Genomic DNA, 27796 nt, shown 5'->3' with positions numbered 1-27796 from the left:
GGAGCCATGGTGGAGGCTGAGGTTAAGGCCTGGGGGCTCAAGGAAGCTCAGTGCAGGTCCTCCTCCAGGCTGGGGCAGAGGGAACCAGGGGAGGCTTCCTAGAGGAGGTGTGAGTCTTAGTGATGAGAAATTAGCCCAGGGACAGTGGGTGGGAGGATATTCCAGGAGAAAGACAAAACTTGTGCAAAGTCTGGGAGGCAAGAGAGAACTTGGCCTTTTCATACAATGAAGAACAGCTGGGTGTCGCCCATCTCAGGGTGGTGAGAGGTGAGGCTGGAGAAGTGGGGGGGAGCTGTTTTTATCCCACTGGTGATGGGTCACAAAAGGGAGAGCCAGAGCAGCTCCTTAGGAAGATGCTAGGCCCTGGGCTCAGGGTCTAGAGAGGGGAGGGCTGGGGCCAGGGAGGAGAGCTGTAGGCAGCAGTGGGGGGAGGACAAGGGGGTGAGTGGGGATCAGGGGACTCGAAGCTGGCTGGCTGTGGGGGCGTCAAGAATGACTTCCTCGCTTGGGGGCGGATTGGCAGGTGACATCACTGGCTGACATGGTAGTCTTCATAGGAGGAGCAGACTGCTTGACGCCCCGGTCATTGTGTGGGGTTCCCCACGAACCGGCCCATGAGGGAGAATGACCAAGGGCCCGGGCTCTCACAGCTTTCAAGTCACCATCCCCTCGCCTCTCAGGCCTAAGGTGGGGGGGCTCTCCACCTGCCTACGCCCTCTCCCCATCCAGACCCCTACACTATAGAGACTGAGGGCTGCAAAAAAGGGAGGACAAGGGGGAGCCCGCTGAGCAGGCCCGCCTTGGGAGGGACTCCCAGGGCGCCTCCTAAGACCCCAGCCAAGGGACACCCATCCATGGACGCCAGGGACACCCAGCATCCCCTCCGACCACATTCGAATCCCCCCACACCAGGGACCTTGCTCGGCAGTTGGGTTTACCAAGTCCTCAGCAACGCTCTCTGGTGCCACAGGCTCTGAGGACATTTGCAGGGTGACATCCAGTAAGTTCTAGAAATGATATAGCACAGGGGACACGCACCCAGGAGGGACTCACGTGGGCCCACAAGTCCGAACAGCAGGCTGAGAGGCGTGGGCGGGAGGTTGAGGCACAGGGTGCCTATGGCAACCCCGCCCTAAAGTGGTTCAGCATTTTAACTAGGACCCTCATCAGGTGGTGAGGCCAGAGGTCCCCACCCCAGGCTGAGGGGAGGAGGGGAGCTCCTGCTTTCCTATCAATGTGTCCCCCCAACAGGGTCCCCAAACCACCCTTGGCATTTTTGTCTCCGGCAGCACTTTGGAAGCCCGAGGGATCCAGGTTCTGGTTGGTCTCAAGCTGACCCCTAGGGGACAGCTGGGACACCGCGGGGTGCTGAGGACCCGGTCTTTAGGATTAAGACCTGCCCAAACTGGCCCCCTCAGCTCCTCCAAACTGAGGAGCTGTGGGCGTTTAGCCAAATGGAGCCCAGAGCTCCATATTCCGGGGGCTGAGCCAGGAAGGGGATTCATCCCCATCACGGAGACCTGGGGTCCTGCAGGAGCCCACAGGCCCAGCCGGCTGGCTTTTGACCTGTGCCCCCACCCACCTCCCAGCACTTGGGAGCTCATCGTAAGGAACAGAGCCCAGGTCAACCGAGCTGCCCGGTTGGAATGCCCCAGAACAAGGCTGCCCAGTGCATCTGGTGATCAGTTGCCACCTCCCCGGGCTCTGGCCAGTGGAACCACCTGAAAGAGCCAGACCTACATAGATGGCATGAAGAGCTCACCCCAGAGGGGCTTAAACAAAGGGATATGAAGACACATATGCAGGCAAGGTCCTGAGACAGAGAAAATGAGGGGCACCAGGGTGGCTGAGGTTCGACTGGCATGTTCTTCCTGCTTTTCTCAAACCTCCAGATTCTGTATTCTGGAAAACAGCATTGTTCTAAAAGCAAAGCATCCTCCTGGAGCCCAAGGCTTCTGGGTCTGTTTCTTATCCGTTTCTTCCAGAAGCCTGGATGGCCACACGTGGGGGCCAAGAGAGCGGCCTGTAGCTGCAGGAAGAGGATCTGCCCTGACAACGCGGGGGGGGGGGGGGGGGGGCTGGCCTGGCTCCACTCTGCCCTCCAGCTCCTCACGGAGGCCTTTGTTTTGACAGACTTTTGAAACACCAGTTTCCAAGGGTAAAGCGGAATAAGCACCACGTTCTCATCCTAACCACTACGACTCAGCGCGGGGAGGAAGGGATGTCTCATGTATTAGCTGATTAGAACATTAGTATTTTCTCACTGATTTCCACAGGGCCCCTAGATAGGCATGGCAGCTGAGGAAACTGAGGCCCAGACGAGTTGACTGCAGCTTATCCGGTTTGCTTGCCTAGTCAGTGGCCCCAGTGGGGTATGGACCCAGTCCTGAGTGACCCCACAGCCTTTCTGCTCAGCAATCCACAAGGGGTCCACTCCAAAAACCTGGGGACACTCATTTGTTTGTCCCACACAGGGAGTCTTCTGCCCTGATCCTGGCCCCTGTCCCATTAGTTGGGCCCAAATATATATTCACCCCACATCCACTGGGCCTGTCGAGGCAGGCCTGGAGCCTAGCTCTCTTCACTCATCCCTGGGGGCCCTCGTTTTGGGCACAGCACCCTGGGGGCCAGCCGCCGGCCTCTGTGTTGGAGGCCCTGGCTCTGGCCTCTGCTGGCTTCTCCAGCACCATTTCGCTGGCCCGCCTCAGCATTCAGGTCCTCCAGGAGGACTCCCGCTCAGCCAGGGCCAACCCTGACCCTCCCACCCAGCCAAAGTGACCTCGGGGGTCCTGGACCTCCTTCAGCCATAGAAAATACTTATGTTTGGAGGGTCCAGATGAGGCACCAACCAGAGGTGGAGAAAAGGTTTTTTTTGAGCTGGCCTGGATGAGAAACCAAGAAAATCCTCCTCCAGCTCTGGGGTGTCTCGACCAGAAAGGTCCTCCGTTGACTGTCAAGATGCACATCTTAAACTGTGTCTCTCTGTAGGATGTAGCCCCGTGTGTTTGCAAAAAGAGTTCACAGTTTTCTAATAAACAAACCATTAGGTGAGCTAAAGGAATACAGAGCCGGGGGGACTGTGGTGTTTGTCCCACTTCCTGGCACAGAGCTCCTAAGGCCCTCGAAATGTCCTGAGTAGTGGGAGTGTCTTTGGTCACGCCTAAGGAGCCCTTTCCCAACACACCTGAGTTCCTACTGAAGAGGTGACACAGGTGGGGCCCCTAGAGAGCCTCAGGATGGGTCTGGCCACCAGAAATCCCGAGTGTAATTAGAAGGTGGGAATGTTCAACTTGCCGACAACCCCACCTCGGGGAGGCAAGAGGAGCTGCATGTGGGGTTATCGAAGGTTGGAGAGCGCCTGGCTGGTGAGCATGCTGATGTGCTGGGAAGGTGCCGGGTCTGGAGGGGGCATGGGATCTCTGCACCCCCCACCCCCATGCTTTGCCCTTTGCATCTTTCCCAGTTGGCTGTTCCTGAGTCGTGTCCTTTGTAACCAACTGATTATCGCAAACAGCGTGTTCCTTCCTGAGTTCCGCGAGTTGTTCCAGTGAATTTCTGAACCTGAGTGGGGGGGTTGTGGGAATCCCCACATTTGTGTTTAGCCAGCACAAGGGCAGGCAGCCTGGGCTCCCCATCTGTGGCTGCCCCTAAGTGGGGTGGTTGTGGGGGATGAGTCCTTGACCCCAGGGTCTGCGCTAACTCTGGAACTGAACTGAAGGAATTGCTAGGCACGGGGCTGGTGCTGGAGAATTGGCAGATGGAGGAATTGGTGGGGGTTGTTGTCTGGGAAAAACCCCCCAGGGGTCTGTTGGCTCCGTGGGTTGTGGCTCAGGAGAAAAGAGAAAAATTGCAGTCCTGCCTGCCATTGACCTCAAGTCTGTCACTTTCCCTGTTTGGGACTCAGTTTCTCCTTGGAACCCGAGGGTGGGGAGTAAAGGTGCTCTGTGAGGACCCCCCGGGCCCTACGCTCTTTGCTGTGGCTTCCCAAGGGGCTTTGTTGCTCAGATTCCAAAAGCTATTTCTTGACTTTGAAGCTAACCAGTCCTCAAAAGGGGAGGCCCTGCGGCCTCCCAGACACCAACGAGGTAGAGCAAAGGCAAGAAGATCAGAAAGGGCCAGGCGGGGCCTCCGGAGGCTCCTCTATCTCTTCCCCGCGAGGAGCTGCCGTGGGCCTCGGCCTTCTTACCTGCTCCACACAGTCTGGGATCTCGGGCGTGCAGGGCAGAGTCCCCGCGCTCTCCACGGACAACACATCCTTCAGCAGCTCCTCACACCCTGCGGACAGACAGACAGTGCAGGCTCAGAGCCTCAGCAGCTCTGCTTCTGATTCCCGGGCCTTGGGTAGGAAGGGCTGTGGGGGAGGCACAGGGCCCAAGTCTCCAAGAGACCGGTTGACCCTTCCAAGGCAGAGATGGAGTACCCGGCTATGGAGGAGCTGGGCCAGGACTCTGCGGATGGAACTGAGACAGGTCCTTGCCCTCCAGGCATTCTCCCAAGGGGACTAACCCCAACAGAGAGCACACGAAAGAGAGACTTCCAAATGCAGAGGGCAGGTCAGGGGGCAAAGAGAATCAAGGAGGCCTTCCTGGAGGAAGGGATATAAGACAATACTCCCTGCCTGGTTCACAGAGACTCCAAATGCACTGGGGCCCTCAACAGTCCTGCAAACTCCAGGACACCTAGGATAGGGTCACCCTCAGGATGGCTCTACCTCCTGCTGACTCGGTTACACAGGTGGCCTCCCTCCACAGTTCCTGAGCAAATGCCCCCATAGCTTTTCAGACAAAGGAGGTCAAACCTGCAAAGTGCCTGCCATAGGCACACGACAGGTGCATTTGAAGGTGGTCCTCCAGCCAACTCTATTCGGAAGGCTTCACGGGGGCCATGTGCAGCCCCTCCCAACCTCTCAGCTCGCTTCCCATCAACCCTCACTTCCAAGGAAGTCATTCCTCCTTCCTTCCCACCCTCCCAGAACCCAAGCTACCCCACAGAGAACGATTCATCCCAACAGGAAAACATGGCTTTCTTCCCAGATGGCAGGAAAGCTTCGCTGGACTGCGTCCTCGTCAGAGCCCGCAGGGAGGCCTTCGCACGGCCACCTGGCTGGCGACCTCAGCCACTTTCTCCAGACAAGCAGTTTAGAAGTAAGAGTGGCCATGAGTGGCCTTTGATGCCTGGGGGTCTCGCACAACGGCCTCTGAATTGGGGAAAATAGGGGGACTGTATATTGCCCCTTCAAGGGGGAGATCTGGGGAGAGAGGAAGGGACTGGGGAGTCCCAGGGAAGAGAGAGGGGAGGAAACAAAGGGAACGGAAGAGAAGGAGGAGGATGGGTGTCCAGCTCTGCCCACGGTTTGTCCACAGCCGTGCTGGTTTTAAAACTGCGATTCCCGGGTCCTGGGAAACTGCTCGGGAGCTTGGTCATCCTGGAGGGAGGTGACCCGGAAGAGGACGCCAGAAGGAGAAAAGAAAGCAATCGGGAGCCTTTCTCAGTGGGACAGACGACGGGAAGGGTGGAAATGACGTCCCACGGGTGTGGGACTCCACGGCAGAGGTTCAGAGACCCTTCCATGGCCCTCCGCATGGCTGGGGCAGCTGCGGGAGCCCCGGACCCTTCTCCTCAGCCCTGCAGGGAGGAACCCCAGCTGAAACCCAAGTCAGGCCAGCCTCTGCAGCTGGACAGGATCCTGAGAGACCCCCTTCCCACGAAGCTCTCACCTTTCATGGCGAACACCCCTCGGCAAAAATCCTTGAAGTTGATCCTCCCAAGGTCGTTGGGATCCAGATATTTCACAAGTTTTTCCACCTGTGGGAAAGAAGGAGGGACAGATGTGAGGTCCCCCAGAGATGCCCAGGGGGTTCACAGAGCTGGGGTGAGGCTGGCTGGGGAGGGACACCAGCAGTCCCCTCCTAGGCCCCCACCCTGCACCCTGGGATCAGCACCAAGCCCCAGACAGCGGTGGGGGTCACTCGATTCTGCTGAGGTCCACAGACAGCACGGGGAGCCTCCCGACAAAGACGGGCTCACTTAAAGTCAATGCTCTGATTTTTTAACCCAGTGGTTTCTTTACTACAAAAATAATAAGCGCTCATCACAGAGACTCCAGAAAAGGGAATCAAACCCCGCTGTTTCCCACTTAGTGGCTTCTTTCCTACAAAAATAATACAAGCTCCTGGGGAAAATCCAGAAAAGAGAATGAATCAAACCCCACTGTTTCCCACTTTTCTTTGCTTTAAAACACATAGTTTTAGGGGCGCCTGGGTGGCTCAGTTGGTTAAGCAACTGCCTTCGGCTCAGGTCATGATCCTGGAGTCCCGGGATCGAGTCCCACATCGGGCTCCCTGCTCAGCAGGGGGTCTGCTTCTCCCTCTGACCCTCCTCCCTCTCGTGCTCTCTGTCTCTCATTCTCTCTCTCGCAAATAAATAAATAAAATCTTTAAAAAAATAAATAAATAAAAAAAAATAAAACACATAGTTTTAACCACTTTTTTTTTTTTTTTTTGGTAGTTCTGAGAGACCCTTGGTCAAATTCCTCTCTGTCTACAAGGAGGAAATAATTATGTCACATTTGTATACATTATTTAAAAATTTTAAATGACAAATCAAATACGACTTAAGGCAAAACCAATTATGGTCAAGACAATGGCGACACTGGCAGAACTTTGTAGGGGGTGGGGGGACGCCAAGGGCGTTTCTATCGATCCATCCGGGTGCTGGCTGCACAGTGAAGCCCACGGAGCCGTCTGCTTGTGGCTGATGCACTTTTCTGTTCTACGTGTCCTTTATACTTCAATTAAAAATGTTAAAAAAAATAAAGTTTGTTAGTAAGATTTTTTAGCCCAAAGGAGTCAGCTATTCTTGATGTTTGGAATGTTCTCCCCCGCTTAACCGTTTATCAAAAATCTTTCCACACTGCCCAGCGGTACCACCCACATTTTTAGCAGTTATAAGACCCGCTGCCCAGCGGATACACCTTCATCTACCTAACCACCCAGAATAGTTGGGCAATTTTGGTTTTCCCCACTTTGTGTCATTATAATTGATTTTGGGGGGGTTTCTACAGCCGTGTGGATGACCGGTCGCCCCCTTGGCCGCTCAGATCCTTGACTTTCTCATTGGTTTCTCCCACATCCACCCCAGCTGCCCCGAGGAATCACCCTTCCCAGGTCCCCCCAGGACCACTCACTCAAATGGCCCACTCCCTGGCCGCATCCTCCCTCCCTTCCTTCCCGCCCACCGTGCAGTTCTTCAGCATCACCAGGACTGCTCCCTCTCACGCACATTCAGTCCGTACCCAAATACCACGTCCTCAAGCCACCTTCTTTCCACATCGCGCCTGGGATTCCACCGGTCACAGACATCATCATCTCCCTTCCTGGCTGCTGAGGTCTCCGGATTCATCTACCTACCCTCTCCCACTTTCAGCCCCCCCGACTCATTCTCCACTCCAACTGGATCATGTCACTGCCTGCCCTGTTTAAAACCTTCCAGTGACTCTCCACTACCCTTAGAATAAAATCGAAACCGGTAACGTGGCCTACAAGGCCCTATATGATCTGGCCCCTCCAGCCCCATCCCCTTCTTTTTCTGTCCCTCACCGCATTCCAGCCACACTGGCCTTCAGTCAACTCCTCAAGCAAAATAATCTCTGTTCTGCCTCAGGGCCTTTGCACATGCTGTACTCGATTTCAAATATTCGTCCTTTCCCCACCCCCATTCATCACCTGACTTTGATTCATCTTTCAGGTCGCTGTTTATACCTATATTAAACATTTCTCCCTGAGACAAGCCTGTCCTAGCCACTTCCATCTAATTAGGGTCCACCCTGCTATTACCCTATCTTGTAGCACCCTATATTTTTCCTTCAAACCATCTGCTGCATTTTGTAATTATATTTGACGTGATAATTGTATTAATTTGTATCTTCCCCTCTAGAAAGTAAGCTTCCTGGGGGCAAGGATTCTGTCTGTTCTTTTTAAGATTTTATTTATTTGAGAGAGAGAGCAAGCGAGAGAGTGCGAGTGGGGGGGAGGGGCAGAGGCAGAGGGAGAAGCAGACTCCCCACTGAGCAGGGAACCTGACCCAGGGCTGGATCCCAGAACCCTGGGATCATGACCTCAGCTGAAGGCTGACCCCTAACCAACTGAGCCACCCAGGCGCCCCAAGGATTATGTCTGTTTTGATCACCACTGTATACATGGTAGCGCCCACCATGACCGGCACATACTAGAAGCTTCACAAATATTTGTTGAATAACTGAATATGAATGGTTCTACAAATCCTCTAAATTTTAAAGGCTTTTGATAACAGTTGCCAAATTGTTCTCTGTAAAGATGTCTTAATTTAGTCTTCAACCAGAGCCACTGACTTCAAACTTGTGAGCTCTGGGTATATTTTCCTAGTTTTTGGCAATGGCCAATTTTGTAAGAACTATCTTTTCTAAGGAACTGGTGCCCCTCCCCGCCCCGCCCCCACCGCCCATAGTTCCAGCAGCTGAAAGTCAGCTTCTCGATATTTCTTCCAGAAGCCCGCTTCTAAATCCACCTGTAACTTAGTGGCAGCCCCTCCCCCCCACAGCACACGCGCAAGCATCCGATCCCTTAGTGGGCACCGCCTGTATGCCGGGCACTCTGCTGGGGGCCGACGGCTGACCACCCGCGTGGTCCCACAGACACACACGCGCACACGTGCGCACGCACTGTCACACGCTCGTCGTCCGCCACCCGCCCTCTCCTCGCAGGGATCCCCATCGCAGGGCGAGGACGAGCTCTTTCTCAGACTCCTTTGGGGCTGGGTTGCAGGTGGTGGATGTTGGGGCACCGTGGAAACTGTAGGGCGCGGCCCGCAGGCTGCTCTTCCCGTCGGTATTGTTAACGCTGCCCTGGCGGACGCCCTCTCGCCCACCGCACCCCCCACGGGCTCCGAAGCCCAGGCCGTGCTGGGGACTCATCTGCTCGTTAGGGACCGTGTCTCCTGTATGCCCACAGGACATGTTTCCAGTGGTGGCAGCTGCAGCGGGGGTCTGAAGCCCTGGTCACCGCCCGTGGCCTGGCATGCTGGGCAAGAAGAGACCCCACACAAGTGTCTCTCCTCCCTCCCTGAGCCCGGTGGCCCTACATTTGGACCTCCATTCCCGCTGACACTGCCTTTTCCACGCGGGTGGGAGTCTGGGGCTGACGGGTGGGCGGAGACTATACACGGGCTCTCCGTGATCCCCTGAACCTGGTACCCCCCGAGGACCTTGGGATTTCAGAGAAGGAAGAAGGTGTCTTTCTGCCAGCTCCCATTGCGGCCAGAGCCCCCTCGGCACCGCAGCGGCTCCCTGCCCCTGCAGCCAAGACAGCCTGCCACGACCAGGCAACGACGTGGCTTCTCTGAAGAGCCAGGCCCAGGAGCCACCTGAAGCCCGCCCACCACCCCAGCCAGAGTCCCAGCCCCTCTCCCCCTGCCCTCTCGCCACTGGCACCGTGGGGACTATGTGAACACGTGGATGGTACCTCCCAGCCTCCCGGCACTCCCCCCTACAATCCTCTCCAAGGTCGGGGGCTATGCCTTAATTAGCTCTGAGACAGTCAAGGGTGGAGTCACCAGGGACTGTTGAGCCCCCGATGTGGAGCCCCAGCCTCAGGCTACCTGAGAGGCAGCAGGCTGGGCACTCGGATTGGGTAATCCATGGCGTCCCTCACCCCCTGGGGCGGGAGACCCTGGTGGGGTCAGGCTGTCCAGCACCGCCCCCCCCCCCAGGGAAGGCCGGCCTGGGGCAGAGGTGCAGGGGTGTTTGATGACAGGCAGATAGTCGAGGTCCTGAGGGCCACTGCGAAGTCCCCCAACACCCCTGAGCCATGGCTTAGGCGACTCCCACGGGGCTCAGAGTGTGTGTGGAGAGATCCCAGAGTGTGTGGGGAAGGCCATATAAACAGCCCTTTAGAAGGCACACGGGACCACTGTAAAGTTACCATAACAAAAATACCAATTATGTGAATAAACACCATCACTGTAGGCTCAGGAACTCTCTAAATAAACAATAGCAGAGCTTATGTGGAGAGATATTCATAACTCCTGCTGGGTTCACGGAGGGCTTGGCAGAATCTACAGCATGGCGCTAAACTCTGGCCATACTCAATCTGATCTCTAGTCCTCCCGACAACTCTAACAGTAGCTACAATCATAGCCTCCCATTCTACAGCTGAAGAGACTGAGGCTCGTGGAGGTTGGATGTTTAGACAGTCACTGCGGCAGTGACTCTTCCTTGAACCCAGGTCCCGCTGGCCCCAGAGGATCCGCTTCTGCAGTCTCCTGCTCTCCCTGGGCTTCCTGCTGAGGCATCGTCTCAATCCCCTACCCTCTACGTATCAGAGCATCTTTACCTGCTGTGGCTGGGGACCCCTCACCTTGATCACCAAGCGTCTCAATCTTCCTGGACACCAGATGACCTTTTGCCAATGCACCCCAGAGGTGCATTCAGCGGACCCAGCCCTTCATTCTATAGACAGGGAAGCCAAGTCCCAGGCAGGGGAAGGACTTGCTCAAGGTCCCACGGCAAGTACAGCAACTAGCCCCCCACATGTGGTCTTCACAGTGAAGCGAGGCCGCAGCCCCCCGCCCCCCACGCGCTGTGCCCACCACCCGCTGCTGGGCTGCCCGGGGGGCCCTCCGCTAGGTGCCCGGCTGGAGGAGGCGGGCATCCCGGGCCTGTCGGGACCCTGCAGGAGCAGCGCTGTCACTGAACCACACACAGCCGGGGCCTCGGAGCCAGCTGCCAGGGAAATAACCAGTAAAATAGTGATCTTTCCATTTTGGGGCCACTCAATGACCAGGCTTTCCCTTCTATTTCTGTTGCCTTTCTTTCTGGGCTGATTCTCATGCCCCACACCCCCGCCTCCCGCTCATTCCCCCTGGGTCACATCTCTCTGAGCACAGACCAGGCGGTGTTTAGAGCCTCCCCGCCATTGCTGTCTGATGGATCACCAGCCAGATGCTCCCTGAGCCGGGGCCCAGCCACCCACACCTCCCTCATTGCCAGATCTGCCAGCCACACCGGCTCAAGCAGCCATTTGCCTCTCGGAGGCCTCAGCGGCCTCATCTGAACAAGGGAAATAAGCTGCAGTTGGCAGGTGAGGTGCCTAATAGGTGGTGGCAATTACTGTTCCCAATGAAGCAAATGCTTGGTGACTCTTCCTTTGTGCCGGGCCCGTTCGGAGCCCTCTATTCACATGAATTTATTGAATCCTCACAACCAGATACTGTTATTATTCCCGTTGTACAGGTGAGAAAACTGAGTCCCTCAGGGTGATGGTCCTGCAGCTAGTGGAGGCAGACTTGGGATTTGAACACACGCAGCTTGGCTCCAAAGTTCATGGTCTTTACCAATAATTCTTATTATTTCTGCTAATCATTGCTATTATTATTATCATCACAAGTTTGGGGGCTTGCTCTGACCAGAGAATGAACAAATTTGTCTTCTCTCTTTTCACCTAGAAAAACTGGCAGGGGTGCAGGAAACCTTCACTTAAGAATTTGAATACTTAAAGGGAAAAGCATCATTTTAAATGTTGTGTTGTGAAAGCGCGTCTCCAACTAGTATCCCAGATGCAGCTTGGAGACAGACTTGAATTTTTAAAATTCAGTGCCAAGATTAGAAACCAAGGAAGGCTTCTGGTTTCTGTTAAGATGGAGTCAGTTCCCTACACTCTATCACTTCCCCTGATTGTAACTCAAGACGCTGGACAGAATACATAAAGCAGCTATGTGTAGACTCTGAAAAGTAAGTTCTAGCAGGCAAATTGGGAGGGAAATTAAAATGAAGTAAAAACGACAGCAAAAAACAAACAAACAAACAAACGAACGAACAGCTTGAAGACGAATATGGCAATAAGTTTCCCGGTTTATTTTTCCCTTGCATGTTTTCCAGCCTAGACTCGGGAAGCCCAAACCCCAGAATTGGACAGCAGGTGTGAACAGAAAAAGCTTCAGAAGAAACTCTCCCTTTTTGATGAGAGGCCAGGGAAGGGGGCCCTTTGGGGCCAGAGAGAATAGAAGAAATGCCATGTTTTTTTTAAAAAAATCCCTCTCCCAGCCCTACCCCGAGGCAAGCCCCAGTCTCAAAGTTGGTGTTCGCGGCAGTACCAACCGCATCTAAAACCGCAAGAGAAGAAAACTCTTTCTCTGTGGAATGTGAATCTAGGAAAAGGGGTCAAAGTGTGTGTGGGGGGGGATTCCTGTCAGTCATTTCTCTCTTTTTCTTCTCCCCACTTCATTCTAGAGGTAGACCAGTCATGAGAGGGGTGAACCTGTAGACGGAGGCCTAAGCCTCAGACTTCTAACCAAAGGACCAAGAAAAGGGACCCTGAGAGCTGGACAGGGTGCGGTCACAGAAAAGAAAGAGCTCAGAACCAGGATCCCACAAAGTTGTGTTTGAAGTCCTGGACCCACTCCTGAGCTGCACATACATGGAACTGACTAATAGTTTATCAAAGGCTTTGAGAACTGAACTCCAGTGTAGAAGTGAACAGACCAGCCACAGGAGAATACACACTTGAAGTGGATCCAAATAGCATTTCAAAAGCTTTGAAAACTGAACCGCCATTGGAACAGAAGGCAGGTTGGGCTCAGAGATTTCAACCAAACTGGGTTGGTTTCCTGATTTAAACAAACAAACAAAAACCCCAAATTGATATGCTTTGAAGTATTTTAACAGGAGTTGGGGTCTCATCATATACTATTCAAAACATCCAGGACACAGGCAAAATTACTTGACATAGAAAAAAACCCAGGAAAAACCCAGTAATGCACAAGGGGAAAGACAGTCAATAAATATCAACCCTGAAGATGACCCAGATGCTATCATTAGAGGACAAAGACTATTTTTTAAAAATATTTACTTATTTATTTTAGAGAGAGAGAGCGTGCAAGGTGGGGGGGGAGGGGCAGAGGGAGAGAGAATTTCAGATCTCAGACTCCCCTCTGAGCGCAGACCCCTACACAGGCCTCATCCCACAACCCCCATATCATGACCCAAGCAGAAATCGAGAGTTGGAGTCTCAATCAACTGAGTCACCTAGGCGCCCCAGAAGACAAAGTCTTTAAAGCAGTTAACCATGTTCCATGAAGGAAAGGTGAGCACTCTTGAACAAATGGAAATATAGAAATTCTCAGCAGGAAGGTAGAAGCTTTAAAAAAGAACTGAATGGAAAAATATGATAACTGAAGTATTACAAATTCACTGGATAGGATTGATAGCAGAATGGAGATGACAGAAAAAACGGTTAATGACCTTGAAGATGGAATGATAGAAATGATCTAATCTGAACAAGGAAAGTTACCAAAGATTAAGAGAAACATTGCACAAGAGTCGACTCACTAAGAAGATATAACAATCTCAAATGTGCACACACCTAATAACAGACTTAAAAACACACGAAGCAAAAGCTAATAGAATAGAAAGGAGAAACAGACAAATTGACAATTATCATTGGAGACCTTAACACTTTTCTTCAGTGATCGATAAAACTAGTTAGACGGGAAAACAACAAGGATATAAAAGACTTGGACAACACTATTAATCAGCTTAACCTATAAATTGACATTTCTAGAATTCACACTCAGTAATAGAAGAACACACATTCTTTCATGTGTGCACAGAATATTCACCAAGATGGATTATATCTTAGGATAGATTATATCCATTAAACGAAATTTAACAAATTTAAAAGAACTGGAATCATACAAAGTATGTGCTCTGACCATAATGGAATTAAACTAAAAATCAATAACAGAAAGACATCTGAAAACTTCCCGAATGCTTGGAAATTCAACGACATGTCTAAATAATCCATGAGTCAAAGAGGAAATCTCAAAGGAAATTAAAAATATTTGAAACCAAATGAAATAGAAATACAACATAAAATTCAAACCCAAAGCAAGAAGAAGGAAAGAAATTATGAAGAGCAGAAATTTAAAAATTGAAAACAGAAAAACAGCAGAGAAAAATCAATGAAACAAAAATCTGGTCCTTTGGAAAGATTAAATTGATGCACCTCTAGCCAAACTGAGCAAAAAAAAAAAGGGAGGGGGGGAGAAGATACAAATCACAAATATCAGAAATGAAAGCAGATATCACTAGTCCTACAGTGTTAAAAGGTTAATATGTATGGAGGATTTTTAGGGCAGTGAAAATACTCTGTATGGTATTATAATGAGGGACATATGTCATTATATATTTGTGCAAGCCCACAGAATGTCCAACACCAAGAGTGAAGCCTAACATAAACTATGGACATTGGGTGATTAGGATGTATCAATGTAGGTTCATCCTTGGTTAAAAAAAAAAAAAAAAGTACCATTCTAGTGAGTGAACTTGATGATGGGGGAGGCTACACATGCGTGGGGGCAGGGAGTATATGAGAAATCCTGTACTGCCCTCACAATTTTGCTGTAAACTTAAAACTGCTTTAAAAGAAGGTCTTTTCGGGACACCTGGGTGGCTCAGTTGTTTAAGTGTCTGCCTTCGGCTCAGGTCATGATCCCAGTGTCCTGGAATCGAGTCCCGCATTGGGCTCCTTGCTCAGTGGGGAGCCTGCTTCTCCCTCTGCCTGACGCTCCCCCTGCTTAGGCTGTCTCGCTTGCTCTCTCTCTGACAAATAAGTAAATCTTAACAAAAAAAGAAGGTCTTTTCAAAAAAGGTTAATAAGGGAACACGACAAACATTGCTGTACACATAATTTCTACAACTCCAATGAAATGGCTCAATGCTTTGAAAGACACAAACTATCAAAATTCACATAAGACAAATGAGATGAATAATGCCATCACTCTTAAAGAAATTAATTTCATAGTGTAAACAGTTCCAAAAAAGAAAACTTCAGGCCCAAATAATTTCATCAAATGTTTAAGAACAATATACATAAATTCTACACAATCTCTTCCAGAAAACAGAAGAGGAGGGAGCACTTCTCAACTCATTTAATGAGGCCAGCATCACCCTGATACTAAAGGCAGACAAAAGCAGGACAGGTTTCCCCCAACCTTCCAAAAGTAGAGCATTCCTGTGATAAGCTGAAATGCTGTAAAGAAGCAGCAATTACCATTAATTTAGGCTGAAAAATTTTTTGAGCATTCCCAGACCTAAAAAATCTCTCTTAGGCTTTTCTGATACCTTGGGATGCATCTTGCAAACGAACGCACAAAATAAATCAAGATAAAGAATAGGTGCTCAAAGACACAGTTCAAAGCCTGGCAGCTGGTGCTGAGATGCTGAGTATGGTTCCTAGGAATGGAGCTTGGCAGGGCCACTCTTGCAGCCTGGGGTACATGCTGCCTCGGTAACAGTTTGCTGCAAAACAAATTTCGCTTTTTGCCTTTTCTTTCTCTCTTTTTAAGATTTATTTATTTATTTGAGAGAGAGAGAGCATGCGTGTGAGCAGGGGGGTGGCAGAGGGAGAAGGAGAGAGAGAATCTCAGGCAGACTCCCTGCTGAGCCTGGAGGCTGCCATGGCGCTCCATCCCAGGACCCTGAGATCATCACCTGAACTGAAACCAGGAGTCGGACACCCAACCGACTGAGCCACCGGGCTCCCCTCCCCTTGCCTTTTCTCTTGAAAATGGAAATCCTCTTTGGATTTCTTTCAGTTAGCAAAAATGGGTACTGACGTAGGTCTTTTATAAAAGTGATTATTGTATGTGCAGTTTCAAATAGTGGGGGATACCTGGATAAGAAAAGAACACTATAGACCAACATCCCACATGAACATAGATACAATGATCCTAAACAAAATATTAGGAAACCAATATACGTATATGTATATATATTTATGTATGTATATGTGTGTCTGCATATATATTCATGAATAATACAACACAGCCATCACCATGTGGAGTTTAGCCACCAAGGCTCATTCAACATTTGAAAACCAATTGATGTGATCTGAAGATGACTAAAGAAAAAAACCCCCACAGTTTAGAGGGAACATACTTCAACATAATAAAAGGCATATATTGAAAAAAACCCCACAGCTAACATCACGCTCAATGGTGAAAAAGTGAGAGCTTTTCTTCTAAGATCAGGAACAAGACAAGGATGCATAATCTCACCAATCTTATTCAACATAGTACTGGAAGTCCTAGCCACAGCAATCAGCTAAGAAAAAGAAATAAAAGGCATCCATATTGGTAAAGAAGTTAAACTGTCACGATTTGCATATGACATGGTATTACACATTAAAAACCCTAAAGACTCCACCAAAAAAACTATTAGAACTAATAAATGAATTCAGTATAGTTGCAGGATACAAAACTAATACCTAGAAATCAGTAGCATTTACACCAGTACACTAATAACAAAGTAACAGGGACACCTGTGTGGCTCAGTCAGTTAAGCATCTGTCTTTGGCTCAGGTCATGATCCTGGGGTCCTGGGATGGAGTCCCACATTGGGCTCCCTGCTCAGTGGGGAGCCTGCTTTTCCCTCTCCCTCTGTCCCCCCCCGACTCGTGCTCATTCTCTCTCTCCCTCTCAAATAAATAAAATCCTTAAAAAAACAAAACAAACACAAACACACACAAAAAAACCCCGAAGTAGCAGAAAGAGAAATTAAGAAAACAATTCCATTTATAACTGCACCAAAAAGAATAAGGTAACCAGGAATAAACTTAACCAAGCAGGTGAAAGAAGTATACTCTGAAAACTATAAAACACCAATGAAAGACATTGAAGATGGCACAAACAAATGGAAAGACATTCCATGCTCACAGATTAGAAGAAGTCATATGGTTAAAATGTCCATACTAGCCAATCTAAGGATTCAGTGCAATCCCTATCAAAATACCAACAGCATTTTCACAGAACTAGAACAAATAACACTATGGAACCACAAAAGACTCCAAAGAGCCAAAGCAATTTTGAGAAAGAAGAACAAAGCTGGAGGTATCAGAATCCCAAATTTCAAGATGTACTACAAAACTGTAGTATTCATTTTTTTAAAAAAGATTTTATTTATTTATTTGACAGAGAGAGAGAGTGAGCAGGAGACTCCCCGCTGAGCAGGGAGCCTGATGTGGGACTCAATCCCAGGACCCCGGGATCATGACCTGAGCTGAAGGCAGACGCTTAACCAACTATAGCCACCCAGGTGCCCCCAAAACTGTATTCAAAACAGTTTGGTACTGGCACAAAAAGACCCATAGATCAATGGAACAGAATAGAGAGCCCAGAAATAAACCCATTTTTATATGGTCAATTAATCTGACAAAGGAGGCAAGAACATGCAATGAGGAAAAGACAGCCTCTTCAATAAATGTTGGGAAAACTGGACAGCCACATGCAAAATCATGAAACTGATTTCCTTCTTACACCATACACAAAAATAAACTCCAAATGGATTAAATACCTAAATGTGAGACCTGAAACAGTAAAACTCCTAGGAGAAAACACAGGCAGTAATCTCTCTGACATCAGCCTTAGCAATGTTTTTGTAGATGTATTTCCTGAGGCAAAGGAAACAAAAGCAAAAATAAACTTTTGGGGCTACATCAAAATAAAAAGCTTCTGTACAGCAAAGGAAACCATCAACAAAACAAAAAGGCAACCTACTGAATAGGAGCAGGTATTCACAAATGATATATCTGATAAGGGGATAATATCCAAAATATCTAAAGAACTTATACCAGGCAACACCCCAAAACCAAATAATCCAATTAAAATGGGCAGAGGACCTGAATAGACATTTCCCCCAAAAGACAGATGGCCAACAAACATGTGAAAAGTCGCTATCATCAGGAATATGCAAATCAATACCACAATGAGACGTCACCTCACACCTTGGCAGGTGTGAGCCATTCTGGCTAAAATAAAAAAGACAGAAATAACAAGCGTTAGTGAGGATGTGGAGAAAAAGGAACCCTTGTGCACTGTAGGAATGTAAACTGGTGCAGCCACTATGGAAAACAGTATGGGGCTTCCTCAAAAAATTAAAAAATAGAATTATCATATGATCCAGTAATTCCACTACTGCATATTTACCCAAAAAAAACAAAAACACTGATCTGAGAAGATATATGCACCTTGTGTTTATTGAAGCAATATTTACAGTAGCCCAGATACGGAAGCAACCTAAGTGTCCCCAGCTAGATGAACGGACAAAGAAGATGTGCTATATACACACACAATGGAACGTTACTCAGCCATCAAAAAGAATGAGATCTCGCCATTTGTGACAACACAGATAGACCTAGAGGGTATTATGCTCAGTGAAATCAGTCACACAGAGAAAGACAAAGACTGTATGATTTCCCTTATATGTTGAATCTAAAACACAAAACAAACAAACAAAAAGCATAAATAGACCCATAAATACGGAGAATAAACTAATAGTTTCCAGAGGGCATGGAGACAGGGTGTGGGCAAAATGGGTGAAGGGGAGTGGGAGGTACGGGCTGCCAGTTATGGGATGAATTGGTCACGGGGATGAAAGGCACAGCATGGAGAATAGAGTCAATGGTGCCGGAATAGCGTCGTGTGGTGACAGGCAGTGGCCATGCTTGAGGCAGCCACGGCGTCATGTCTAGACTCGTGGGATTACTATGTTGTCCACCTGAAACTAATGTTACATTGTGCATCAACTATATTTCAAGAAAAAAAAAGGAAAAAAAAACCCACATAATCATTTCAATAGATACAAAGCAACTGACAAAATTCAACATCCATTCACGATAAAAAACGCCCAGCAAATCGAAATAGAAGAGAATTTCCTTATCCTTCCTTATCCTAGAGAAATAAAAGCATATTCACACAAAGACACTGTATACAAATGTCTGGGACAGCATTGTACAGAATTGCCCAAACCTGGGAACATCCCAAATGTCCTCTGGCAGATGAATGGATAAGCAAACTGTTCTATAATAAAAAGAACTGTTGATGTGTCCCCCTGGGTGGGTCTCAAACGCACGATGCTGCGTGGAAGAAGCCAGTCTCCGAAGGTTACAAGCTATGATTGCACTGATGTGGAAAAGGCAAAGCTGTAACACAGGGAACAGACCTGCGGTTACCCGTGCTGTTCTGTCCCCCAGTGTGGTGGTGCTTATAGGAGTCTGGGCAAATGCTTTAAAAGGTTAATTTTACTGCATGGAAAATGGTTCTAACATGCTGAGGCGGCTGCGCTTGATCCTGAGGCTGGGATAGCAGATACTCGGGCAGTAAAGGGGGCAGTACCAACAGCAAGTAGGGCTCACAGCTGAGCACTGACTAGGTGTCAGGTGCTGTGCTGAGCATCGCACAGTCTCCCTGCTCCCCATCCTCCCAGGAGGGCTGGGAGAGAGCTGGCCCACTCCATCGGCCAGCAGAAGAGCCAGAGGCCGCAGCAGGTGAGGGTAGAATCCAACTCCCCCCCTGGCTCCCAGCTCCTTCTCTGCCCCACCCCAGGGGGCTCCTGCTCTCCCCTGGGGCCTCAGGGCAACGGGTTCCAGCTGCTTGTTTATCCACTTTCCCAGGCAGCCCGGCTGCCTGACGTCAGGGCACACAATGCCACCCTGTGTTCTGGAGCCCCTGCCCCCAGCCCTGAGGGACAAAGGGCACAGAGGTGGAGGGGAAGGCAGTCACTGGCCTTCTCCATTAATTCTCCAGAGAGGGGAGGGAAGCCAGGCGGGAGCTTCTGCAGAACCAGCTGGAGACGAGTATGAGGGAGGGGTTCCAAAGTGGGTCCTGCCAGTCCCTGCACGCCAGGCCACCTGTGACCTTTGAGGAGCAGTCCCATGGCAGGAAGGGGCGTGTGTTCTAGAAAACATCCCATGGAGTCAGGAGCCGGGGCGCAGGGTCAGCTTCCCAATTTGTGGCGCCCAGTGCAAAATGGAAATGCTGGACCCCTTGTTCAAAAATTATTCCCAATTGCAAGACAGTGACCACAGAGCATCAAAAGCTGTGTGACTGCACGGCATGCCAACAAAGTCGGCTCCGCCTGGGCTTGGGCAGCACTCAAGGTGTGACCCTGGGCAAGTCATGCTACCTCTCTGGGCCTCAGTTTCCCCATTATAATGCACTCCAGGGGAGAGCTCACAGGACTATTGTGACAATCAAACGAGACTGTGGCTGAGGAAAGGACACTCCATGGGAGTGGAGTGTACTGTAGATTGTAGGGTGCTATGAAGCGATCCCCAAAAGGCGCATAAAGAGAAAGGTGAGGATGAGCCTCGCAGCCCGCAGGGAGGCTGCAGGGGCTGTCTTGCAGCAGGGACTGACGTGATAAAGTAGGGTGGGCTCCCAGCCCCTTTGTGAGTCTCAGGGACGATGTGCTTCCCTGGCCCTCAGTCCAGTCTCGGCTCCACCATCAGTGACCTCCCTGAGGGGTCCTGGGGAGCCTCAGTTTCTACAACTGGAAAATGAAGGCATGAAATGACATTAATATTGAAGGTCTCTTCCAGCTCTGGAGCCTGTATGATTGTAATGTTTCCCCAGGGATGTCTGGGAGTGCCTGGGGTTGGGCGGAGGGAGAGAAGAAAAGCAGACAGAGCGATAGATGCGCGCAGAGGCCTGGGAGGCAACTGCCCCCATCCAACCCGGCTTCACCAAGAACCAGGTAAGGAAAGATGACAAGGACCAAAGCAGACCCTGCAGGCCGCCGCCCTGCTACCCCTCCCCCCTCCCCCTTCTGTGTGGGGCAGCCTTGAGGTCAATGAGACGCCCACCTCCTGCTTGACCGGGTGCCCCCGTGACGCCACAACCCCAGAGCGTGAGCCCTGATTGGACCAAGCCAGTCAGGTGATTGGTTTAGGCAAAAGCATGTTACACATTTCTGGCCAATGGGACATGAGGAAACATCTGCAAGGGGCTTCTGGGAGAGGTTTTCCCTGATGATAGGGTGGGGATGGGGGGATCGTGCTCAGGCTGTGCTCCCGGCCCTTCTTGCCCTCCTAGAGAGCAGACACCGGCTTGGGTTGGCCTGGGGGAGCTGAATGGAAGGGAGCTGGGTCCTGGAGGTTGCCTCTGAGCCCCAGAAGGAAACAACCCTGGAGCTGTCCTACCTTGGGCTGGCGTGTCAGGAGAAAGAATACATTTAAGCCATTTTGCATTGGTTCCTGCTCTCAAAGCGTCCTCAAGGGGCTGCAGGTGTAAAAGGTGGTAGTGGAGGGTGGCTTTGAGAGCGAAGGTGCTCAGTGCACAGCAGAGAGAGGCTGTGCCCATCGGGGCATCTCTGGCCGGGGTGGCCAGGCATCAGGAAGGGCCAGTCACACGGTACCCAGGCCACCGCCTCCTGGGCTGGAAATGCCTTCCTTAGTGAGAGACCCCCAGCATGTCCCAGTGTCACCAAGCAGGCCCCTCATCCACGGCCTGCACGGCTGCTGACCAGAATTCCTTAGGCCACCCAGGAGGGCTTTGTGTGATGTCTGAATAAGAATGAAAGGGACAGAAGCCTGGGTGGTCTGTGAGGTAGACTGACCTATCCATCCATTTCTCCATCTGTCCATTCCTGCAGCAAACGTCTCCTCAGCTCCGCAGCCAGACTCTGCCCTGTGGGGAGACGGGCAAGTTCCCAGGAAGCTTGTAGGGAGGGGACAGATGTCTTGCTGCACTTTTGAGTGAAGTAAAAATAGCCTAGGGAACAGCATGAAAGGGTGGAGATGACTGTCAACACGGCCACATGCCCAGGGGGCAGTCTAATGTCCCTCCCAGACGCTGCGAGTGGACAGAGCTGGGCTCACATCCCGCTACCTCCATTTACCAGCTGTGTGACCAAGGATAACGGTACTTAAGTTCTCTGATCAATCGCCTCTGCCTCGTGGAGGGTGAGGATTTAAAGGGAAAGGCATGGGGACTTAGCCTGGAACCTGGCCCAGAGCAAACTCTATAGAGGTGAGCGCTTTTGGAGGCAGACTGCCTGGAAGCCGGGCACGAAGCTGTTGCCCCAGGTGATCTCCGTGTGCCCGCACGGCCAGTCCTTTTACTTCTGCTTTTTACATTTTCTAATTGGGTAAAGTTAAAAAAATGGGTTGGACCATTTTTAAATCAGTGGGGAAAAAAACCAGTAAAACTACATATTCTTTAAAAAAATTACTCCCAGGATTGTGGGGGTAGATAAGACAGAATTGACCATAATACAACCCCCTAGAAGGTGCTACCCAAACCCGCAGAGGGAGGGAGCCCTGAGAAGCTGGTGTGGGGGCTGCCATGGGGCCCTTGAAAGGGGTGGTGGTCGTGCAGGACTCTACGGTCTCATAGGACTGAACACAGCAGTGGGGGCACAGGGCGGGGGGGGGTAACATGAGCAAAGGCAGAGGGAGGGACCGAGCAGCCAAGGCCAGGCCCTGGGGGAGCCGGAAGGGCTTGGGAACCACCAGCTGCTTCGTGTGGCTGGAGGGCAGGGGGTGCTAATGTGGAGGACCAATGGGGGGACCCAGTGGACTCTCCCCTCTGGTGGGTGGGGGTTTTAGGAGGGGTCCCATGAAGCAGGTCTGGGAATGGCCTGCGCCCACAGTGCATGGTGGAGGGAGATGGGGGACAGTCCAGAGGAGGAGGCTGTGGGGACACAGGGCTTCGAGGGGGCACCTCTGCCCCCTCCCCATGGTGGCAGCTGCAGGGAGATCCTCTGGCACGGGGGACTGGGGATAGGAGTGGCCACCTGGCTGAGCACAAGAAGGTGGTGGCCGGAGGGCTTCAGTGACCAGGGCTTAGAGAAGGCCGCAGGTCTGGACTGAGTCCCCCAGGGGCGCCCTCTCTCAGTCGCCCAGCCAGCAGCCCAGGGCCCCAGTGCCCACCAGTGTGGCCAGGTCCAGGTACCAGCCGTGCTGTGGAGAAAAGGAGGAAGAAACACGGCTCCGTTTACTCCGCGGGAGGGACGCCCCCTGGGCTGACCCGAGCGCCTCCCACTTCAGCCTGCCTATGAAACACCCGAGCAACTTGCTGAGATGCAGGTTCTGATTCGTCAGGGCTGGGGCGGGGCCTGCATGGTGCCTAGACCGCTCTGGAGTAGCGATGCTCTAGGAGACCTTTAAGGACCCTTCCAGGATTTTGAAGAGGGAGTCCAATTTGCGTACACCACTTGGAACACTGGGGTACCAGGGTAGGAAGGGAAATGGAGGGTGGGCTCAAGGATAGGTGGGCTATCCCCAATGCAGGTGGGTGCTGAGGCCGAGGCTGTCACCACTCCTGGTGGAGGTTTCCAGGCCCTGAAGGCAGGGAGCGCACTGTGCAAGGGGAGGGGCATCTGGCCGGGGACACTGCTTTGGGGTTGGGGGAGGCACGGGGCTCAAAGGAGGCACTGTGGGAGGGTGCACCTTGCGTCCACCACTGGCTCTGACCTCCGCAGCAGGCCCTGGGTTGGCATCTTTGATCTCAGTGTAGGCCGGTAGGTGCTGCTCCCTCTAGGGCTCTGGTGAGTTTGGGGCCCATTATTTAACATCAAATGGGAGCATTTGCTCCCTGAAGGGGAGTGTGGGCCTGCTGGAGCTGGGAACACCACCCCTCACCAGTCCTCCCTCCCAGGCTGTGGTCCCTGGACCCCGCCTCTCCCCCCCATCCCACCCCGCTGCCCTTCCCAACTGACCCAGCTCCTGGTTCTAACCGCCCCACCACTGTGCCAGGCCTCAGCCGCAGGCTGCCCTCCCCCAGACACTTCAACTAAAGTCGAACAGAAATGCCTTCCCGCCAGCCTCCGTTACCCAGAAACTGGAGTTAACCAGAGCATCTCACAGCCTTCCCGTGAGCTGAGGGTTAGCTACTTGAAACAAAGCAAAATATGGTGGCACCAGCCGGAAATTCCAATGTTGTTGCTGTCAACACAACAGAAGGTGGCTCATGAGAAAGATCACTAGTTCTGGAAATCTCATTAGGGAATTTCTAAATGAGGGAGCAAAGAAAGCCTCGCTGTAAACCTACCATGAGACCCTGGGTGAACCCCAAACTCTCTGAGCCTCAGTGTTTCCATCTGTGAAATGGGGCAGGCAACCTCCGCACCTCAGACCATTCCTATGGGGACCAAAGGAGGTGATGGATCTGAGAGCGCCAGGCCACGCACCCCGCCAGCCCCACCACCCTGTGTGACTCAGGCTCCCTTCCTGTTCCCAGGAGAGGTCAGGCAGACCCTTGTGGTGGCTGCAGAGGAAGGGTGATGTCCTGCCTCCCAGTAGGTCCCCTCGCAGAAACCCCACAAGGATGTCAGAGGTGATGGGTAAGACAACTCAGGTCACGCTCAGGTCCCTAGCCAGACTCCATGACCTCAGAGCGGTGAGACTGTGAGCCCATGACCCCCTGTCTCTCCCCAAGAGGACCAACTGTGGTCTGGTGGCTGTGCCAGTGAGGACAGCAGGGACCAGCGTGGCTCAGTCCTTCCTGTCCCTTGTCCCTGTGAGGTGGGCAGCATGGGGGCTGGGGTCCCAGGCCCCCGAGAGGCTGAGGCTTTGCCCAAGGTCCCAGGAAGGCACTTCTTAGAGAGCACTAGGGTGTCCCATGGGAAGAGGGTTCTGAGGTCAGGAAGTTGGAGGCATGCTGGGCCCAGGTCTAAACTTTTAACTAGAGCCTCTGCTGGACTAAGGTGAGGCCTACACAGGCACCTTTCCAAACTTGCTTGACCTCCTACCCTGGTCTTTGCGGGACCAGGATTCCTCAAACTCAGGGTGGGACCCCTGCTCTAGGCACGGCCACCGGCAGCTTCTTGTTTTCTGCACAGGATGTTCAATGGGCCATTTCCCCAGCAAAATGGAGTCTGGGAGAGAGGAGGGCGAGTGACGTGTGTGGTCACTGCCAGAGAAAGAGGAGACCTCAGTGCACTTGCCCTCTTCCCCATGGCCAGGTAGTTCTTGGGGTGCAGCTCCCAGCGATGCCTGCACCCATCTGGGGAGGGGGGGATGCCTGGTGGGATCTCCTTGGGTCCTGCGGGAACCAAGCAGCTATTCCTGGGTGGAGGAGAAGCGCTGGGGCCCCGACCCTGGGCTCTGGGGGCATGATGGGCACCACAGTGCCACGTCTGGGCTTTCCGGCCCCCGCGTCCTGTCCGCTGCAACCATCCCTTCTCCTCTGAGGAGGCCCTGCACTCCCAGGGGCTGGCCCCGTGCAGAGCACCGGGGAAGTTCCTTAGGGCCAGCCAGTTGAATCCACTGCTCTGAGAGAGCTCTTTGCAGAGGTACATTTCTCTTCGGGACAGCAAAGCAGGAAGAAGCAGAGGCAGGAGGGCTCATACATGATTTGCACCCTTGTTCATAATGTATACCTCCGGGGCCGCCTGGGCGGCTCAGTCGGTTAAGCGTCCGACTCTGGGTTTCAGCTCAGGTCATGATCTTGTGGGTCGTGGGATCAAGCCCTGAATGGGGCTCTGGCTCAGTGGGGAGTTGGCTTGGAAGATTCTCTCTCTGTCCTTCCCCCTGCTGGCGCATGCTCTCTTTCTCTCAAATAAATAAACCTTTAAAAAAGAAATAATAATGTATACCTCTCCCCCAAACTAAGTAGATTGGAGCCCTGGGCTGGAAGGAGGAGGGCCACTTTCAGAGGGCTCCTGGCACCATTCTGGGAGCCCCTGAGGCACCTCACTTACCCTCACACGGGCCCTTGAAGGGAGAGTTCCTGGCCTCTTTTACTAGACCAGGAAACAGGCTCAGGAGCATCAGGGACGGGGATTCTGATCTGGAGCCTGCACGGCCTCTGGGTGGTAGCATGGGAGACACTCCCAACACAGGCCTGCTGAGTCTGGTGGCCGGTGTCTGGCATCTGCATTTTCAAAGGCCTCCCCGGAGAGTCTGATGACGATACCTGGGAGGGGAATCCCGATAGAGTGGCCGGTGACATCACATAGCCAGGGACAGCAGGCCTGCGGGCTTTGAGCTTTGAGCCTGCCACATGCCCTCTGAGGCTGGCAAGAGGGTGGTTGGGGGGCTGTGGAGGGAATATTCCAGCAGCAGTGGAAGGAGGGGTGATAGCAAAGCCTGGGCAGACTCCGATCACAGTGGTCACAACCTCTCCAGGGCTGTGATGGGTCCTGGCTGGCTCCCTAGCCGGGCTGAGAGCTCGCTGAATAAGAGCAATAGCAATGATGAAAATGATACAATGTGACAATGGGACAATGACACTTACGAGCAGTTAGTGTGAGCCAGGCGTACATGCAGTAACCCATCTACGCGTCACAAGCTGATGAAGGAGTCTCTATTACTAGCTCCATTTTACAGATAAGGCCACTGAGGCACAGAGAGTAAGGACTTGCTGGGAAGGGATGGAGCCAGAATTCAAATTCCAAGAGCCCATACTCCTTCCTACTGTGTGGGACCGCCTTTTCAGTTCCCTCTTGTATCCCTGGTGGCCAGCACAGTGCCCGTCACAGAGCTGTGCTCACATGTTTCTCCATCGTCATGGTCATCAACAACCTGGGGCCACACACACACACACACACGGGTGGGGGGGCAGCAGGTGCACGGGCAGCAGGCTATAACCAGCGCCATACATCTTCTTCTAAATGTCCCTTCAGCTACAGAGGGTTCATAAAAATCAGTCCCCCGTATAAAGGGCTTAGAGTGCACCAGGCATTGTGCTAAGGGCTTCGCCTCACTCTCAATCCACTGTCAAGGAGAACAGCATCGTCGCATCCCCATTTCACAGGTGAGGCTCAAAGATGTACAGAGACTTGGCCCAGGTCAGAGAACCAGCAAGCCACTGGGACTTGACCTCTGACCTATCCAGCCCCAGAGCCTGGGTCCTCACCACAAAGCCCTCGGGCCCCTAAACCTTCATCAGGCAGCCCCCAGAGGCAGAGAGGGATTTGCTTACCAATGGACAACTTCAGGGCAGAGCTCAGTAGGAGCCAGTGCCTGGGGTCTGGGCTGGTCCCTCTGCACTTCATTTATTCACTCACCCAGATGTGTAAGTAACACTTACTATGCCCTTGCTCTGTGCCCCGAATAGAGCAGTGCACGAACCCAGCTGCTGTCCTTATAGTCTGTTTCCCCGGGGAAACACAGACGCAAACGCCCGTCCTGCTCTTCCCGGGCAGGCTGGGGATGGAGAGCACTGGGTGGGCTAAGAGGCTGGGCTGCCCTGCAGTCTGTCGTTTCTCGCCGCCCAACATCGCTTGCCCCCCACCTGGTAGGTGTGCCTTGACTTTCCTTTGGGGGACTACACCCTCCCACTCCAGGCAGCTTGGGGCCAGCCTCTGGGGATGGGCTCCTGGTCAGGCCTGGCCAATCAGGTTCCCCCTTCCAGGCATATGCTTTGCATCAACTGGGAAAATAGCCAACATCATGAACACATTTAACAGAGAAAGGAAAATGGGACCGGGAGAGGGTGGTCTTTATTAACATGCTGAGGATTATAAACCTAAACCCAGGTGCTAACATCCTACTTAATGGCAGTAATGGACAGTCAGTCCATTTAAAAGAGCAGTAAGAAAAGGATAGTGGGGTCTTGCCTCTGCCAGCCCCACCAACCCTTATACTCACTGGCTCCACCAACTAGTCACAGACCAGAGCAAGGATGCAGGGAACAATCTCAGCCCCACCGGCTGCTTCCGGATGCCCAAGGCCAGCTCTGCAGTGCAATGTGGCCAGCCAGTTAGTCTCAGCCTGGCCAGCCCCCCGCTGTGCTGCTTCTGCCTGTGCTTGCCTGCCTCTCAAGGCTGGAGTCCCCCACCGATCCACAGCCAAGACACCTGACCACCAGCCCCTCTCCTCTAAGTTAGCCCCCCTCCGCGGCAACAGCAGCCTGTTCTCCTGAACTTGCAGCTGGGCCACGTGGTCACCATCCCAGCATGCCTCACTCCCAAGCCCTCCTGACTTAGAGCAACGTCCCGTGCCCACCCCTGGTCCAACTAGCTCTAAAAATGCTGGTGACTCCC

The 27796-nt window shown here is 52.1% G+C and overlaps 1 protein-coding gene across 2 annotated transcripts in view; it reads right to left on the bottom strand.

Annotated features, from left to right (window-relative positions):
- Window positions 1-27796, bottom strand: part of RAB11FIP4 (RAB11 family interacting protein 4) — a 115518-nt gene that overhangs the window by 72574 nt on the left and 15148 nt on the right. For both annotated transcript variants that reach the window (XM_036087367.2, XM_036087368.2), the window contains exons 2-3: window positions 5718-5805; window positions 4187-4275 (exon numbers count right to left, since the gene is read on the bottom strand). In XM_036087367.2, the coding sequence (XP_035943260.1) occupies window positions 4187-4275; window positions 5718-5805 (177 nt within the window). The remainder of the gene's footprint in view (window positions 1-4186; window positions 4276-5717; window positions 5806-27796) is intronic.

The sequence above is a fragment of the Halichoerus grypus genome, chromosome 2 (assembly GCF_964656455.1).
Source record: "Halichoerus grypus chromosome 2, mHalGry1.hap1.1, whole genome shotgun sequence".
NCBI classification, from domain to species: domain Eukaryota; kingdom Metazoa; phylum Chordata; class Mammalia; order Carnivora; family Phocidae; genus Halichoerus; species Halichoerus grypus.
The sequence above is the reverse complement of the archived record's forward strand: the minus strand, read 5'-3'. Positions and strand labels throughout refer to the sequence as shown.